The sequence below is a fragment of the Nicotiana attenuata genome, chromosome 7 (assembly GCF_001879085.1).
Source record: "Nicotiana attenuata strain UT chromosome 7, NIATTr2, whole genome shotgun sequence".
NCBI classification, from domain to species: Eukaryota; Viridiplantae; Streptophyta; class Magnoliopsida; order Solanales; family Solanaceae; genus Nicotiana; species Nicotiana attenuata.
Window position 1 is genome coordinate 31223007 of NC_031995.1, and position 19341 is coordinate 31242347.

At 38.3% G+C, this 19341-nt stretch overlaps 2 protein-coding genes across 2 annotated transcripts; one reads left to right on the top strand and one right to left on the bottom strand.

Annotated features, from left to right (window-relative positions):
- Window positions 2441–10347, top strand: LOC109228893. The gene is made up of 6 exons (XM_019394142.1): window positions 2441–4171; window positions 4969–5109; window positions 5303–7061; window positions 7817–8097; window positions 8361–9196; window positions 9287–10347. The coding sequence occupies exons 1-6, from the start codon at window positions 2828–2830 to the stop codon at window positions 10236–10238; spliced, it is 5313 nt and encodes a 1770-aa protein (XP_019249687.1). The 5' UTR covers window positions 2441–2827; the 3' UTR covers window positions 10239–10347.
- Window positions 11832–18580, bottom strand: LOC109228894 (E3 SUMO-protein ligase MMS21). The gene is made up of 7 exons (XM_019394143.1): window positions 18401–18580; window positions 17540–17611; window positions 14990–15100; window positions 14808–14918; window positions 12990–13129; window positions 12321–12406; window positions 11832–12248 (listed from the first exon to the last, which is right to left on the bottom strand). Exons 1-7 carry the CDS (start codon window positions 18494–18496, stop codon window positions 12106–12108), a joined length of 759 nt encoding a protein of 252 aa, XP_019249688.1. The 5' UTR covers window positions 18497–18580; the 3' UTR covers window positions 11832–12105.

Below are 19341 nucleotides of genomic sequence, written 5' to 3' on the forward strand. Positions count from 1 at the left end.
TGAAAGGGCCCTCAATTATCCGTCCCTATTTAGTGTGTATCTGCTTGAGAGAGAGTGCATATTTAGGTGATTGTATGAACAACATCACTCCTGGAGTACAGACGAGAGTCAAAACCGAGGGTTTAGAGGTTGGATTAGAGATAACGATACCTCGGATGCAATCTAAGTGAACCGTATTGTGAATCTAGCTAGCGTAGCTTGAGAAAGTGCGTCTAGTAAATTATCATAATTGCTTGAGAAAGATTTATGATAGCTGGAGCGTTCATGATTGATAGAGACAACTAAGTCTCAGTTATAAAACATATTCAACCAAGGAAATCAACAACGGGGGAAACCATTACCTTAGACTTTATTCCAATTATATACAAGCAAGCTTAGTTAACTTTCAGCTTTATTTATTTTCAGTTTAGTTGTTAAATATATCATCAACTGTGAATCACAAAGTTTGGGGAAATTGATTGTGTGAATTTAGTAAGTCTGACAAGAGTACTTGATACGTTAATTCTCTATGGTTCGACTCTGGGCAGAATTACTCAGACTATATTTGCTACGTCTGTGTGTGTCTTTTTATAAGGCATAGTTTGGCGTTATCATTCAAGTATATTGTGATTGCTTTTAATTGAAGGGCCCTCAATCGGTTGTGCCTATTTAGTATGTATTACTCGGGAGAAAGTGCATATTTAGGTAGTTGTTGAACAACACCACTCCTAACGTATATGAGGGATCAATATGAAGGGTTTAACGGTGGGATTAGGGATAATGAAACCTTGGGGGCGATCTAAGTGAGTTGTAACTAGGCCAGCTAGCATAATTCGGGAGAATATGTCTAGTATATTGTTGTAATTACTCGGGAGAGAGTTACGACAGTTAGAGTGCTCATGATCGATAAAGAAGACTTAGGCAAATTTATAGCAAACATAACGGAAATGATTCCGACAAGAGGGGAGATAGGCAAGTATTATGTGATACCAAAACCGTATAAATAACGGAGAGGTCGAGTATATATGGAAGGAAAATCATGGAGAGATTCCATATTATAACTGGAATTGGGGAGGATAGAGGAGGCGACTTTTAGGGTTTGAGAGGAGAAGGGAGTAGAGAGGGTTCAAAGGCGGCTATCTCTGAAGAATGGGGCAAGGGTTTGGGGCAGATGTTATTAAAAATGGTGTGGTTATCGTAGACCATTGATCTCGAGAGATCAACGGTCTGGATTAAAGAATAGGCGGGGCGGGTTGTTTGAAGTGCGTCGCGACCGGGTTAATCACAGGGGTCATTTAGATTGGTTTTTGGCGGTTATTGGGCTAAGGTGTGGGTGTTTGGACCGCTAATTCGGTTAGAAAATGGCCTGATTTGGGCCACATTTTAAAAACATAAAATTAATTTTAATTTTTTTAATTAAAAAGTCTAATACATAATAAAAATTATTATTTATGAAATAAAATGCTTAAAATTAATAACTCAGAATTATAAAAATATAGAATGATATTTTGGCATAACTAATATAATAAATGCAACTATTTATAAAATATAGGCTACTATTTGCAAAAATTGTGTAAATAGCTAAAAAGACAAATGTAATTATATAAATGAAGTATAAATATTATGAAACACATATGTGGATGCAAATAATAAATTTGGATGATTAAGTCATCACAAAAATAATTTAAAGGAGTAATTAATACATATTCAAATAATTTAAATGGAAGAAGTCAATTTTAAGACTTAAAAATTATGGAAAATCATAAAAAATAATTGTATGACTCTTGTAAATTGGTGATGATGCGGGAATGAAATTCTAAAAGCATATATGACTTTTATAAAAACATGAGGGCAAAATTGGATATCAATATTATTCACATTTTAAAAGCATTTTTTCGCTATTTTAGAATGAAGTATAATATAATTTATATTATCTGGTTCCACATATTTAAATTTTAACTTTAGAGAATGCATTATTTTAGTCAAATTTAACAATTTTTTTATCAAATTATGCAATATTTAGGGAATTAATAACATGATTAGAGGTGGCCAAACTGGAAGCATCAAATCCAATTAGATATGTTATTAGTTTTATTTTTGTTAGGCTCTTTCCACCTGCTTCCTAACGTATAACACGCACTAAATTCTTGATACTTTCCGCACTCGTGGAAAAAATTGAATACGAAAAAGAAGAAAATCTATTTGGCGGTAACCTTTGGTGCGAAATACCAATAAAATTTGCAATTCACTCAGTTCTACAAAACCCAGTCGCTTCTAATCTAGAGCGTGTTATCCACCTCCGCAAATCAACTTAAATAAGAGCCACGCTTACGTGCTAACAGACCATGCTTATTAGACGTTACTTCCACGTTCATTAGACGCGCGTGGGTATTAGTGATATATCACAACGCTTTCGAGTGAGAACCCTTCTTCTATATACCTCCGCCTCAGTCTTCTTTTTCCCCGTCTTATAACAGCAAAACACCAAGAAATTTCAGCAACAATAGCAAAAAGCATAGACCAAAGAGATATAGAGAGAGAAAAAGAAAAAGAGAACTGAACCAAACGAAACCCTAGCTCATGAAGCCAAAAGGTGAGAAGCAAAGTCGACGATTTTCAACTTTTTTCCCGTTCGCTGTATGATTTTTGATCAATCAATTGAAGGTCAGTCGCATTATTTTATCTAACTTACGGTTTTTCAGAGGTCCAATTGAACAAAAACAAGGACATTCGATCCTCATTGGTGCTTATTGAGTGTGATAATTACATAGGGATTTGATTTAATTCTGAAACGCGTAATTTTTATATATTGGGGTAAGGACTGTAAAATTAACGTATATATATTGTCATGCGATTGTCGCGGACGGCGTCGGTTGCAAGGAGAAGCAAGGATAAGAAATTGGTAAATTCTAGGGCTAAGAAGAAACACAAAAGACTAGACGCTATTTGTGAAAAAGCATATAATCACAACCATAATGATGTTGTTGAGAATGCCGAAACGATCGAGTGGAATGTCGATGGTGCTGAGCTTGAGCTCCGTAGGAGCACTAGGGTTCGAAAAACTCCTGTTTTGCTCGATGCATCGCCTCCTCCCCCGAAGAAGCGAAGGAAGATTGATAGAGGGAGTGGGATGAGCAGTGGTAGCAGGGTGGAGAAAGGAGCTGCGGTGAAGCTGGAGTCACCTTGTTCGACTTCCAAGGATTTGGAAGAAGGCTCTAGGGCTTGGCAATCGAGATTGAGATCTAGGACTAAGGGTGCAGGTAACAGAAAGAAGAATAATGTAAAGTTGTCGCCAGTGGGTAAAAGGAAGCTTTTTCAGGATGTTGACAGGTTGAAGGAAGAAATGGAGTTAGAGGTTGGAGAGTTAGATAAACAAGAAGCTCGTGAATGTGAAAAATCAACTATAGTTAAGTCGAAGAGACCTGGAAGAGTAAAAGCTTCGAATATAATGGTTACCGAGCAGCAAGAAGATGATACAAGTGGTGGTATGAAGAAGGATGGCAAAATGATAAACCTAGAGGAGCTGCTACATGTAAGGGATGAAATAGATGACGACATTTCAAAGGCTGGATTTAAGGAGGGAGTTGAGGACGGCAATGTGCCATTGCCATTAGTTAATGAAGACTGGGATCAGTTAGAAACTTGTCTAAGGCCAGAAGAATGCAACACAACTGACCAGGTGGGTACTCTGGAACAGGATTTACAAGGTAAAAATGAAGGGAGTGTTGGAGTGAATGACCAAAAGGAAGCTGGGGGAGGTGATTTACTTGCTGATGCTGAAAACGATGGCGGCATAAATAAGCAAGCTAAAGATGGAGTTAGCAGAGTTGATGACACGCAGGAAAAAGCTGAAGGTCTATCTGGTGATAAACCTCTGGAATTGGAGAAGGTGGTCAAAACAGATTGTGCTTCTGATATTACTCTGAGAAAGCGTCGAATTAGAGAGGGAAGACACTGTGGTTTGTGTGGAGGAGGTACTGATGGTAAACCTCCAAAAAGGCTCGTTTATGGGGCTGCCAGTGATGATGAAGCACACAGTGGGTCCTCCGCTTCTGATGAACCTAACTATGACATGTGGGATGGATTTGGTGACGAACCTGGCTGGCTTGGGCGTCTCCTGGGGCCTATAAATGATCGTTATGGTATAGCTGGGATTTGGGTTCATCAGCAATGTGCTGTATGGAGTCCAGAGGTATGATAATTTCCCTACTCAACTTTATTTCCCTTAAGCTATGTCTTCAATTTAATACCTGATGAATTTCAGCTGCCTCATCCAACTGTCATGCTAGAAAACTTGGTCTTTTACATTGTGAGATTTGGGGCGAAAACAAAGAGCAAGCATTTTCAATTTTGTTTCAGAATAAGGGAACGAGGAGCATGCTATTAGTGGTTTAGCTATAGTGAATTTGGAAAAGATGAGTTGAAACAAGTGCAATAGATGCAACATGTCTTTGAAACAAGTTTGAAAGGAAGAAGAAGATTGTTTGAACTATAATAGTGGTCAGCGTGTTTCTCTCAATACAGAGGGGGAGTAACTTTCAGTTCCATGGTATACTTGAGACGGTTTTACTCTAGTTTCCATTAACCCTGTGTGGTTTGATTCTTTTCTCCATTCATTTTCTTTTGATAAATATTTTCTCCATTTGCGTCCAAATAGATAGGAGAGAATATTGAAGATTCACATAGCCAAATTCGGCTAGCTTTGGACTAAGATGTAGTTGATTGATTGACTTTTCTCCATTTATATTACTCATGTGGTGTGTTTATAAAGTTATTAGGCCTCGCTATTATCATCTGCAGGATGCATTATGATGGAAATACTAGTAGAAAGTAAGCAACAGACTGAACTGTTTAATTTCAGTTTTTATTGTTTTGTACATTGGTATATGGCCTTCATACTATCTGGATTCTTTCCTGATCGGGTCCTCAATTTCCAAGTCATGTTTTCATGGGCAATGCATCCAAGACTACTTTTACTTTTGATCTCAGGTTTATTTTGCTGGCTTGGGATGCTTGAAAAATGTTAGGGCAGCGCTCTGTAGGGGAAGGGTTTTAAAATGCAGCCGCTGTGGAAGGCCTGGGGCAACAATTGGTTGCCGTGTTGATAGATGTCCAAAAACTTATCACCTGGTTAGTTTAAATTTCCTGAATCATGTCATACTTCAAAAGCTCAAGATAGACCTCTATTTGCATCTCCTGATGCCTATTTATTTATTTATTTACTTTTGGTCATTGCTTCTTTGCTGTATCTATATATCTTGATTACCTCACTTCTTGTCAGTGTAATATTAGTTTTCGACTAACTATGCATTAAATTTTGCAGCCTTGTGCACGGGCCAATGGCTGCATCTTTGACCATCGCAAATTTCTCATAGCCTGCACAGATCACCGCCATCTCTTCCAACCATATGGAAGTCATTATTTGCAGCGTATAAAGAAATTGAAAGCTAGAAAAATGAAGTTTGAGCTGAGAAAGTTGTCAAATGATGCCTTGCGCAAGGATGTTGAAGCAGAGGAAAAGTGGTTGGAGAACTGTGGAGAGGATGAAGAGTTTTTGAAACGTGAAAGCAAGAGACTTCATCGAGATCTATTGAGAATTGCGCCTGTATATATTGGGGGCTCAAACTCTGATGCTGGTATACAGTTTCAGGGTTGGGACTCTGTTGCCGGGCTCCAAGATGTCATCCAATGTATGAAAGAGGTTGTTATCTTACCGCTTTTGTATCCTGAGCTCTTTAGTTCTCTGGGGCTTACACCTCCTAGAGGAGTTCTTTTGCATGGATATCCTGGGACAGGTAAAACATTGGTAGTACGGGCACTTATTGGTTCATGTGCTCGTGGTGATAAACGAATAGCATATTTTGCCCGTAAAGGAGCAGATTGTTTGGGGAAGTATGTTGGTGACGCTGAGCGTCAGCTAAGACTTCTATTTCAGGTAGCCGAGAAATCTCAACCATCTGTCATTTTCTTCGATGAAATAGATGGTTTGGCACCTTGCCGTGGTAGGCAGCAAGACCAGACGCATAATTCAGTTGTCTCCACTTTGCTTGCTCTAATGGATGGTTTAAAATCTCGAGGTTCAGTTGTTGTAATAGGAGCCACAAATCGTCCTGATTCTGTTGATCCAGCATTAAGGCGTCCGGGTAGGTTCGACCGCGAGATTTACTTTCCACTTCCATCTGTTAAGGACAGAGAAGCTATTCTCTCCTTGCATACAAAGAAATGGCCTAAACCTGTCTCTGGACCAGTACTCAAGTGGATAGCTAGCAAGACAGTGGGCTTTGCTGGTGCTGATTTGCAGGCTCTTTGTACTCAGGCAGCCATAATTGCTTTAAAAAGGAGCTTTCCCTTGCATGAGCGACTCTCTGCAGCGGTGAAAGTTCCCAATGCTACATCTCCCCCTCTTCCCAATTTTAAGGTGGAGGAGAGGGATTGGGTAGAGGCTCTTACATGTGCACCACCTCCATGTTCACGTAGAGAAGCTGGAATGGCTGCTAATGATGTGGTTTCAGCGCCTCTACACACCTTTCTTGTTCCATGTTTGCTGAAACCACTTAGTAGATTGCTTGTATCCCTTTATCTAGACGAACGCCTCTGGTTGCCGCCCCTATTCTCTAAAGCTGCTGAGTTGGTAAAAGACGTTATTCTTTCTCAATTGGTTAAGAAGAAATTACCAGGCAATAATTGGCAGTCCTATGTTAATAATTTGCTTCAAGAACCAGATGTTATCAGTCAGATTGAGGATCAATTTATACGTGCCAACATTCTGGTTGGAGATGTTAGTGTTGGTGGTTTTGATGCTAGTGATGATGACATTGTTCACAGTCTCGCTGATTCTGAACCATCAAAGTTGCAGTGTGCAGGGGCTCGGCCTAAATTGTTGAAGAATGTCTTTCATATGCCTGGAAAGACATCGGGATTTAGAATATTAATTTCTGGAAATCCAAGATCTGGCCAGAGGCATCTTGCTTCCTCTCTTCTTCATTGTTTTGTTGGTAATGTTGATGTCCAGAAGGTGGATTTGGCTACTATTTCTCAAGAAGGACATGGAGATGTTATTCAGGGGTTGACACGGACACTCAGTATGTTCCTTCTCTGTTTTTATTTATCTCACTCCTAATGGCTGGAAGTGCTTACTGGAAGTACAAACATCTACTGGACTTGCCTTTATGAGTTCGAGATATCTTATTTCCATGATGTGATATCATGTCAGTTCTCAAAGCATTTTCATACCCAAAAGTTCAGTTCCATTACAATTCCAAAGAGAGATACCTTATTAATGGGCTTCCATCTTGTGAAAGTTTTCCTTTAATTACCTTCTGAACTTGTTACCACCATTAGGTTTGCAACATTGGTGCTAACTTCCTCGTTACATGACTCTACAAAAATCATTCTGAAAACAGCTATTATCCCGGTTAAATGTGCTTGCAATCAGAAAACACGTGAAAGTTATTTAAAATTCGAGTTGCGCGTATAACTGTTCATAGCCCTGAGGGATGTTGGTAATTTGGCTCCTTTTTTGGCTGTTTTCTGTGTTTTGGTTCTGTGCCAACATTATCACATGGTTGTGTTTTGTAGCATTGAGTGCCAATATATATATATATATATATATATATATATGTGTGTGTGTGTGTGTGTGTGTGTGTGTGTGTGTGTAAATCCATCAATCAATCAATTTTTCTTGTTTGGTTTTTTTGAGGGTGCTAAATGATCAGTCCTGCATGAATGGCCCCTGAAAACATTGCTGGTATGCTTGAGGGATTACTTGTTTTAAGTTTATGCTTTTGATTTTTCTCATCTTGCTGAAGGAAATAGTAAATTTGTATCTCTTGTGCAGTGAGATGTGCTAGTGTGGGGAAGTGCATGATATTTATGCCAAGAATTGATTTATGGGCTGTGGAGACATCTGATCAAGTCTGTCAGGAGGATACTTGTTCTTCAGTAAAGCCTGAATCAGTAGGCAAGGAAGCTCATTTGCATAATAATAGTGATGATGAAAGGAACTTTAACCATAGTGCTGAACAGGCTGGGGATGCTGTCAAAAGAGCCTCATATCTGTGGAGCTCCTTTGTTGAGCAAGTGGAAACTATATGTGTGTCCACATCTGTGATGCTTCTGGTATGTACCTTGTCTCCTTAAATTTGCCTTAAGGTTTTATATATCTTTCCAAATATTATGTGAAAGGAGTACACCTTGATATTTTGTCATATTGGATTAGCAAGTTTGCATGCGAAAACAAAAACTGCTTCTGGCATACAATGTGATTCTCTTTAGTGCTTTTAAGACTATCCTAGATTGCACAAATGCTTTACAACTTTTAATCATTAAAGAACTTACTCTTTTGCACCCACCACCTTCTGTTTCCTGTTTCCCTTAAACAGGCTACATCCGATGTACAGTTGGAAGCACTCCCTGTTAGAGTGAGGCAGTTCTTTAAAAGTCAGATGTTGAACTGCAGTATCCCAATTCCCTTGGAGGATTCAGTTTCTAGATTTACTGTGCAGCTTGATGGAAATTTTAATCAAGAATGTCTGATTGATTCCTCAGCAGCAAAGTTGTCAAAAGATTTAGCTCAGCACTTCATTCAGCTGATTCATCGTACAAACCATGTCCACTTGCACACCTGCAATAATGAAGCTAGTGACAAATCTGAGGGCAATATTGCCATAGAATGTCAGAGGTCAGATCTTAGACCAACCATTGAGCATGTGCATAAACAATGTCCAATTCCTACTATTGCAATAGTTAACAGTAGAAATGTTAAAGCGAAATCAAGCTTGATGTTAGCAATTACCACATTTGGCTATCAAATTCTGCTATATCCTCATTTTGCTGAACTTTGTTGGTTTACATCCAAGTTAAGAGAAGGTCCTTGTGCTGACATAAATGGACCTTGGAAGGGTTGGCCATTCAATTCTTGTGTTATTCGACCTATTAACTCAATGAGAAAGGTTATCCTTTCTTCCAACAATACTAAAGGCAAAGAGAAATATTGTATGGTGCGAGGCCTGATAGCTATTGGGTTGTTGGCATACAAAGGCAAATACTCATCCGTTAGAGAAGTTTTTTCAGAGGTTCGAAAAGTTCTCGAGCTTCTGGTTGAACAGATCAATGATAAAGTTCAGAATGGGAGGGATAGGTATCAATTTGGTCGTCTTTTATCGCAAGTGGCTTATCTTGATGACATGGTTAGTAGCTGGGTTTATACATTGCAGAGGTAAATTTGGCTCTACTTGTAGTTCGTGTACAGTTTCTTTTGGTTTCTTATTTCCAGCCTTACATCTAATGCAAATGGCTTTACTTTCAGTTTAGAGGGAGACTCTCAACTCGCAATGGCAAACCCAAAGATTGGTTGTGCTGGACTTTCGGAAAGCGCTAATGCTCCCGAGGATACACCTCAAAGGGAGGGAGGTCATGCGCTAGAAGAATCCCTTGACAAACCGGAGACACTGGAAACATATCGGCCAGAACTAACTGCTGAAAATTGTAGTCGCGTTAATCCAGAAGCACATTCTAATGGGCTCATGGAGTTAAATATTGATGATGTTCAAGAGGATGGTAGTAATTCTTCCAAGGACAGGTGTGGCATTGAGCTTTCCAATTATAGTATGAGTTCCAACACAAATGGAAGATTGTCCTCTCCAAACAATGTTCAAATTGGAGATAGCAACCAAAAGTCGGTTGGCAATAGCATAGATCTTGAATGTTCATCAAATAGATCTTCCAATCTTTCAACTGACTCTAGTGTAGTGTGTTTATTTCAGTGCTGTTCTCAGTGCCTGCTGAACCTTCAGTGCACCTTGAGTAAAATGCTTTCCCACGAGTGGGCACTTAAAAAGTTTGAGTGTATGGTAGAGGATGCTTATGACTTTCTGGCCTCATTAGCTGCACATCTTCATTCGGCTTTGAGGATTTGGTTGCTGGCTAACAATTCAACTTCGCTTGATGAAAAGCGAGTACAAGAAAGGTACAGTGAATACTTTGAATGCAAGGAAACTAACATGTGTGGATGTCGAAACTTAGGGGACAATTTAATCAAGCTGAGAGATTGTGATTGTCATTTGATAGGCAATGGCACAACTGAGAAATGCAAATCTTCTCAGAATTTGCCTCAGGAGCTTGATACTAAGTTTATCCTTAGAGATGGTGTACTGACCAACTTAGACAAGAAGGATGTTTCTACTCATTGTAAATTTGAGACGTTATGCCTTTGTTCTCTTGTAGAGTGGATAGTAATGAGAAAGGAACCTTTTGATTGACTGGCATGTGGCGAATTTTTTTGTATGACTGCGGAGTAAGAGTGGGACTACGAGATGTAAAAATCAAAATTTTGGTTTTCTATTTCATTTTGATTTGATTTTCTTATCATCTTCAGTGACCAGTAGATCGACTTCTTGTGTCAATTTTCCGTATCCTTTAACTGCTGCTGCTTTTGAGGTCCTATACAATGTATGATGTTATCCAAACAACGCAATTTCATTGTTCACTAATATTTAAATTCCAAAGGTTATGAACTGATTGTTGTCGAGCTTTGAAAGATTTAACTTTAGAAGAACGTATCTTATTTCAGATTCTGTCTTTATAAAAGTTTATCGAAATACTGTTTGTATGTTATTTTAAGACCATGTTGGAACATAGAAAGCTGTAATTCTTCTATCTCAATTTATATCGCATATTTATTTTGAATCACTGTTTGACACTTTTCATTATTAATATTAATGTTATATAATACAGCTTTTAGAACTCCTATTAAAATTTTAACTCTTACCAACCTAATATTTCAATCGTTTAGTTTAGTATGTCTTTAACACTTGCTATTGGCTGTAAAACATCCAAAAAAGGGAAGTAGGATTGCTCTGGCTGGAAGTTGGAACCAGTAGTTGATAAAGCGGCAACCACGTGACTAGCAAGTGTTACGCCACATACGCCTCTCCCCCCCTGCCTTTAGGCAGCAAAATGGCAGTTTCGGAGCCAATTAAACACGGGAGACCTGTCAACGTTAAAATATCATGGTATAGCCAGTTTTCACACTGGTCAATGAAAAATAGCCAGCGTTTACCAAGTAAATGAAAAATAGCCACTATTTTGCTGCAACAGGGACCGGTCCAGTATAATATACGGGAGTTTTGTGCATTTGTGTACGAACTCCAGCATATTATGCTGGACCGGTATACTTTGCTAACTCCTGTAAAATTTGCGGGAGACTGGAGCAACAGTGCTCCAAACTCCAGTATATTATACTGCACAATTATACTTGCTGGAACTCCCGTAAAATTTGCGGGAGTTCCAACATAGTTATCCTGGAACTCCCGTAAAATTTACGGGAGTTCCAACATACTTATGCTGGAACTCCCGTAAAATTTGCGGGCGTATTTTTCTGGATTTTGAACAGTGTTTTCGCTCAGATTTAAAGTGGCTAAATTTCGATGACTTTTGAAACTTGGCTATTTTTCAACGACCAGTGGTAAATCTAGCTATTTTTGAATTTCTCCCCCTGTCAACTCATGTTCCAAAAGCAGTTATTGAAACGGGCCCTTCTCAAGAACCACTTTGGTCCCAAAAGCACATGACACAACCGAGCCCGGGTCAGATTGTTGCAGCCAATTTCGCCCACTGGTTCATCCAAACCCTCATTTGATGGTTCAAGCAAGAGGAGTCCACCGGTTTTCCATATAGACAGGATAAATAATTCCATGACCTCTCTAGTTCTGTGCATGTCCTCATTGCGATAGCACTAAAAACTCTTCAATGCCAACGTGACATGGTTAATTTCTCTGCTCTGTCACCCAGAGGGAAAGCTTCTTACCTTTTGTTTCCAGACTCAGTTTTAAGTTTTTTATATAATCACAATATAAAAATCTGGACCGCCAGTTCTTGAACAGAAAATGATCCATTGGCAATTTATACAAGTATGCACAAGTTGTTTCCTTTCCAAGAATTTCAAAACTTTAATTATCCCCTCTTGGAAAAGAGGAAAAAAATAGTTTTGCCCCCAAACTTCCTAAAGATTAAAACATGGTTTCCCATTGCTTACACAAAAACATAAGCTGTTCATGAGCAGACCCTGTATATTTGGACATATAAGAGGGTCAACAGTCCGTCAGGGCCCCAAATATCCTCAATCCTTCAATCCTCTTCATCAAGTGTAGTAAAATCCTCTATCGCATCAGGTCCAGCGTTTTGCTTACTCATGGATCGGACTTCATCAATTTCTATAAGTAAGAAAGGGTCACATAACACCCTTTGAGCCTGGAGAACTTTAGGACAACCTGAAAGAAAATTAACTTTCATTTAGTAACTGAATGAACAGAACCTGTGTTGGCTAGAAAAAGAACAAATACCTGCAACAGGACATTGGCCACGTGAGGTTTTGGACTTAATAAACTGCAGAATAGCCTTCTTCTCATATATATGCTTGCAGTCCATGCTGCAAGTAGAGCAAAATATGTAAACCAAATATCAAAATGAACATGTAGCAATTGAAATTTGTAAGACAAATATCAATCAGCACATTACTGCTATAACACGCCTGCATACAAGAATACTTGGTAAAAAGTATAAAACTCAGTATGCAAATAAAAATGAGATTGTGTATGGAATCTCTAATGTGGGAAGAAGAAGAGAAAATATAAGGAAGCATTCCAGCACCCTAATAATTAGAAAAAAGAGACATATTTCCAGCGCGCATTACAACTTAATAACAGAAAGAGACTACAATAAAGCCGATCCTTGGCTCACAGTTATATGAGAGTGAGTTATTATATAGTGGTAAAAAGCCATGTTTGAGACAGAAACACCGAACTAGCAAGAGGTTCTACAGCATCTAAATCGAGAACACGTAAGGCAATGAAGCCTTAGCATAGTGGCAAAGGTGGGAAAGTAGATTATATAAAATATGAATGTAAATGCAAAGTACTTTCTTCAGTAACTATCTACTAATGCTAGTGTCTAAAGTACTCTCTGCATTGTAAAGCTAGATATATGAAGTAAAAGAAGGATATTCACTATACCTACGAACTGGATCTACAAGTTCAGTAACAGGCTTTCCACTTAGAGGGCAAGTCACATTCAGAAGGTTGCACTGCGTACTGGTCATTACTATGTCCTCCTGCTCTTCACCTGGCATTGGCTGTCCTGCATGATGAACATGCTGCAGAAGAAAGAAAGAGCTAAATTACCCTTAAGTTGTTACTCAACAGTGGCCCCTAACAAAAAGGAGGGGTTAAAAATTTTAGAATACAAATTAATCAAACTATAACTGGAGACTCCAAATGGATATAGTCGTCTGGTGCACATGGTTAAATGGAAAAGGAAGATGCTGATGTTCAGAGGAAAAAGCATCCCCTTTTGCTGGGACCATACTCCCTCTTCTTTTTCCTTTTCTCTTTCATCTTCTTAGCCACTCTTTTTCTTTTCCCCCTTTTATTTGGCTTTAGCACGGGAGGGTTATTTGTTCATGTGTGTCCTCTTGTTCACAGAAAACTATCACAGTAGCATTTATATAATACCTCTGCTGCTCTGTATAAGCTAGGAAACTGACAACAAGCAAAGGGAACTGCTATGACCAGTCCACCATGTACTGCAAGGACCCTTTGAACATGCCAAAATATTGGCGCTCACAGGAAATGGATCTTTTTTTGGGGGGTGCATTGGTGTAGCTTTTCAGTAAACTGCTTATTTAGCCTGTGAAATCATAACTCTTGTTTTTGGCAACATCACACAGTGAGAATCCTCCGGATCCCAGAGTGGTGCTTTCCTTGTCAGTTGGAGAAAGGTCTTTAATCCAATCCTGACAATTATTCCCATGTACTTATACTGGAGATCAATATACCATTAGAACTTAGTCTGGAATGGGACACCAGTACAAAGCTTAGCTATTTTCCAAGATTCATGTAAACTTTGGACCAAGGAGATCTGGTACTAAGAGCTTAGAGCTAGACATGACTTGCATAACCCACTCGATATTTTCTTCTCCGGTAAAGGAGTTGACCTTGACGTGCTGAAGAAGATTAAAGTTCAAGAATGAATAAAATCATGAAGTTAACTTGTTCAGTGTGATCATTCACGTGCAGAATTCTTAATGCAACTAAGAAAAATCATCTAAAGTTTTTATGGACCTCGAAAACAAAAAGAAGCATTTTTGGAATCAAAGTCATTACATCAGATTCAATCAGAAAATACTCGAATCTCTTATTAATCCCTAAACATCCATTTTAGATTTGGTATGGTAATAAAAATTAAAGTTCACAACACAAAATTCTGTCTCTCAATAAGTTTGATCGGGCACTAAGTTTTAGTTGTTTAAAGGGACCTCCCCCAACTCATTTGGGATTGAGGTGTAGCAGTTGTTTGTTCAAGAGGACTTCTGCTGCTTCACCTTCACATGATAAATTTTTAAGTATCAAATATCTGGAATTTGGTCATAGAAACAAATAGAAAGTTTCTTTTCAGAAGATATTTGCTAGATGTACTGTGGTATTGTTGAGTTGTCCCACATCGGTGGGATTTGAGGTCTTTGGTCTCCTTGTATGGTCTTGGGCAATCCTCACCTCACAAGCTAGCTTTTGAGGTTGAGTTAGGCTCAAGGTCCATTTATCATTTAGTTAGAGCCTGATGTACATTTCATGGGACTTAGAGGTTCTTTTGTCCACTAATGTGGTTCAAAGTTGTAGGCCTCAGAGAACAGGAGACCTCTATGTGCTCTTAATTTATTTTGTCTATCCTGTGACATTGACACAAGGTCCTCTTCTCTGTGCTCTTGTTCCATATTGGTGGGTTTCTTGTAAACAAGAAAGCAGAAAGTTGTACAACTAACGAGGAAAACATACCCAGATGGCTTCCCGGAATTGTCTCAACAAAGGCTGGCTCTGAGCGCTAGACGATGATCTAGCCTTTGATTTTGCAATTTCTTCATCAAACTTCTTCTTAAAATTTGTTGGCTGCAGACAAATGAAATCTTAATGGTCCAAGCTGAGAAACAAAAGATCAACATATCAGGACGAAAAGTCACCTCTGGCCCAGGCTCTAATTCATCACCTATAGACTGAATTGCCTCGGAAAGATGCATGCACTCATCAGACGCCCCCAACAACTGAATAACACCAGCTTCGAGATCCTTTACCTGCAACAGTATAAGACAACCTCATCTACAATCCATCAAGAAAGAAATTGTAAGTTTCCTAATGAACAATATTTAAAATCAGTTTTTTATTTGTTAAAATCAACATTGACATTAAACCACGGCATCTGCTAGTTGTCTGTATTAAGAACATATAATTCACCAAAACATTATGAGAAAACTAGCATTGTGGCTCTGTCATCAATCATCACATTCTGATAGGTGGAATCGAGTACTACAATGAGTTTTTCCTCAGTTAGTATATCCATAACCTTCAAATTAACTTAGTTCTACCAGTATTTTCTTCAATTTCTAACGAAACTTTCAATTCGTATTGCATATTTTACCGGTACCAAAAGAAACATAGTGGACTGTGTATATTAATGATTATTGTCAGAAACTAAACACAAGTGTGACTTATATAAATGGTTGGTAATACTAACTGCTTGTTTAAACTTTTTTTTTTGGGTAACCATGTAAAATTACCATTAACATAAAAAACAATTACACTTATAAGGCAACCTTAATCTGACCACAGATCAAGGCCCCCAACTCCACAATATCTAATTACACAGTAGACGTTGGATAAAACTCCTACACCTATAAGCTTTCTTTGACATCCTCATATGATCTACTCTCTCTGTAATTTCCCTCTTAATTTGTGTTTCTCTAATCTATGTACATTTTTGCCTTGAAAAATTTTAAAATTCCGAGCTCTCCAAGTGTGGTATATCACTGCTCCATTGACTGCTGCTATCACCTCTTTTTTAAACTGCTTCTAATGCTTTCTTTTAATCATTTCCAGCATCAACTTGAAATTCCCTTCCTGTACTAATTGTCCTATCCACTGGTTGATCTCTTGTCTAACTGCTTTGATCCAGCCACAGTCGACAAACAGATGCTCCTTTGTTTCCAGCTGCTCTGCTTCGCACAAGCTGCAGACTGCAGTTTATGTTTTCCACAGGGATTTGCATCCCTATTAGCCTGTCTTTGGTAAGTAGTCTCCCTTGAATTGCCAACCACATGACAAATCTATGTCGAGGTAGAGCCACAACAGTCCATACCAAGTCTGCTGTCTCTAATCGTGGTTGCTGATTTATCATAGCAAGATAACGGTTAGTTATAGAGTAGCTACCTCCTGAAGTTAGGTTGTATCTGTCTTGTGAATACCATTCTTGCATCTCTCCTTTTAGGGAGTTTAACTTTCTCCAATACCAACTACTATCTATAGGAGGACTATGTGTCCAAATATTACGATCAGCTTTCATATATACACCATGAACCCATCGCACCCAAAGGGACTCTTTGTTCATTACCAATTGCCACAATAACTTTCCTACTGATGCTATGTTCCATATTTTACAGCCTTTCACATTCACCCCTCCTAGTTTCTTTGGGAAACAAACTTTCTCCCATGCAACCAATGCTACTTTCTTCTGACCCTCAGTCTTCCCCCACAATGTGAAGTTGTGAACAAATAACTAAGACATAAGGAAGGGGAATCCACAAGAATGTCAAGACACAAGATGCAAAAGCCCACAATTAGTTACATTTCATGCAACAAACATTTGAAGTAATCCTTTCACCCAGTTCAAGTTTCCATCTTTGGCTTTCAATAACAACATAAATAGTTTTAAGAACAAATTTATCTCAGCCTATTTGGTCTTTTCCAGCAAAACTAAAATGGTTTGCTAGAATTTTACCCCCTCCCAAAAGATTGTGAGATTTGCAGTACGAGTGTTAACACATGTGAGTTCCAACATGGATTTCCTAGCTTCTTTTAAATAAACTTTTACAATAAACTCCACAGAGAGCACTTCCATACTTAAAAATGTTTGAAATTATGTAGTCAAAGAAAAGTTGTTTTAACACTCCAAATTGTAATATTACAAATTTCTATATACAGAAATGCTTGTCTAAGTATTAATTTTTTATGACGGTGGTGTTCGGACCGGCTTGCATGCATCTAGGCTACTCCATTGGTAGAAACTACCTCCCACCAATACGAGCGTAGAGTAACTCTGGCTTAGGCAGATGGGAAGAAATCACCAAGTGATTTTTGCTTATGCTGGGATTTGAACCAAAGATCTCGTGGTTCTTCTTCCACTATATTGAACACTAGGCCACACGCTTAGGTGCGCTTGCCTAGTAGTATTATTTTCAAAAGCTTTTTGTGAACCTAAGTTTGTTCATTTGACCAACACATCAAGTCACTGGGACGGACTGACTAAGATAAAGTACAAATTACCGGACCTACTACAAGATAGCTGATTATTAGCATTCAGACTAACCAAGGTAAAAGGTAAAATATTAAGGTGAAATTCAAATTCAATAACACTACGTCTTCCTCGCGCAAAGCACTTATTACAACGCGAATGATGGGGAACATTTGAGAATTAAAAGTAAATGATGAACATATAACTAGGGTTTATCATGAAGTACCATCTCGGTTCTCTCATCTCTCTCCAAATCCACCGCGATATCCTTCATCATAGTCACAGCCTTCCTAATTTCCTGTAATACAAAACGAAATCAGTCCAATTAACAACTAAAAGAAAAAAAATTAGAGGTAATTTAAAAAGTTGCGCGCGCAAGTATGATACGCGGATGAGGGATTGATTGTCGGAGTGGAAAGTGTAGAAAGGAGAAAAAGTTTTGAAATGATCAAGAAAGAGTGACAGTGTGTCTCTCTAACCCCTAAGAAATAAATAAATGACTCAAAAAGTTAAGAGAATGTGTGCCAAAATGAAGCAAATGAAGTGCTTAAGGGAAGATGGAACCTACTTAGACCAAATATTTCCTACCCTGAACCAAAAGCCTTCACTATATCTCCACAAAAGCCCTATATGATCTTGAGTTGAATGAAGCTTACATTAGTGGTGACTCACATAAGGGGCAAGCTTATGGTTCTTAGAGCCGGACTTGTGACCTTTCCTTGAGAGAGATGAGTGTATTTTCCACAATCCTCGTTCTAAGTGCTACAGCCTAAAAGTGAGGTTTGATTATGGAGAGTTGAGGAGTATGAGTTTGGGTTCCACAATGACCAAAGTAGTAAAAAGAGTTTCCTTGATGAGTTGAGTCAATTCTTGATGCTTTTGTGTCACACTAAAACCACGGTGTTTAAAAGGTTGAATGTTGTTAATGATTCATTTGAATTGAGGGCAATTGTTAGTCCCAATTGATGATAGATGAGGTCACTTTAGGTCAGCTGAATTTTCTTGGTTGTACTCTTAAGGAGGNATTAACAACTAAAAGAAAAAAAATTAGAGGTAATTTAAAAAGTTGCGCGCGCAAGTATGATACGCGGATGAGGGATTGATTGTCGGAGTATATCGCCGATGTATGAGATCTAATTCTTCCGGCAGCTACGCCACTGCCAGCGCCGGACGTCGACGCCATTCCGAGTCTTTTACGAAGTTGTTTCGACTGAGAGACGGGCTTTTATCCCAAATTTATTTTGAAAAATCTGATATTTATTTTGAAAAATCTGATTCGGGTGAAGTTTGGTTTGAAGATGAAAATGTATTTGGACATACTTTTTAAAATATATTTTTTAATTTTATTTTGGAAAAATATGTATATAATTCTCAAGTTTTGGGATTTTGTCCCAAAATCAGCTTAACAGCTAATTTTGGGTTTGAGATTTGAGATTTGGGATTTGGCAAAATATGGGCAAAATTTATGGCCAAATATGAATTTTAAAAATAAATTTCAAATTTATTTTGACAAAACTCATGGCCAAACGGGACCTTATTTATTCCTTTTCTGATTTGGAGGGAAAGAGTGAGCTTTTTTGATAGTAGGAGAGCAAGGACAGAAACCATTTTTTTGAAAATACACATTTAGGCATAAATTTTGTATCTACTACAAAGAGGTCCAGAAAGTTCCATTTATGATGTTCCCCCCTCCCCCCACCCAACCCAAACCAAAATGGCAAGTTTTTGGATTCAAAACACGTTTCTACAGTTTTAAAAAAAAAGTTACTTTTTTGCCTAAAACGCAGTATTATACTGCGTTTTACTGTAACGGAATTTTAGTTGTTAAAGTAAAGCACAGTATAATACTGCGTTTTACATAAAGCGTAGTATTATAATGTGTTTTGCTTCTTTTTTGGGCCCACCAATAAGTGTTCTGCGGTTAACTGACATAACAATAATTCAAATATATAAAGCGCGGTATTATACTGCGTTTTACAAAAAAAAATTCTGCACCCCAAGCTAGGGCTTGCCTTATTTAAAGGCGTT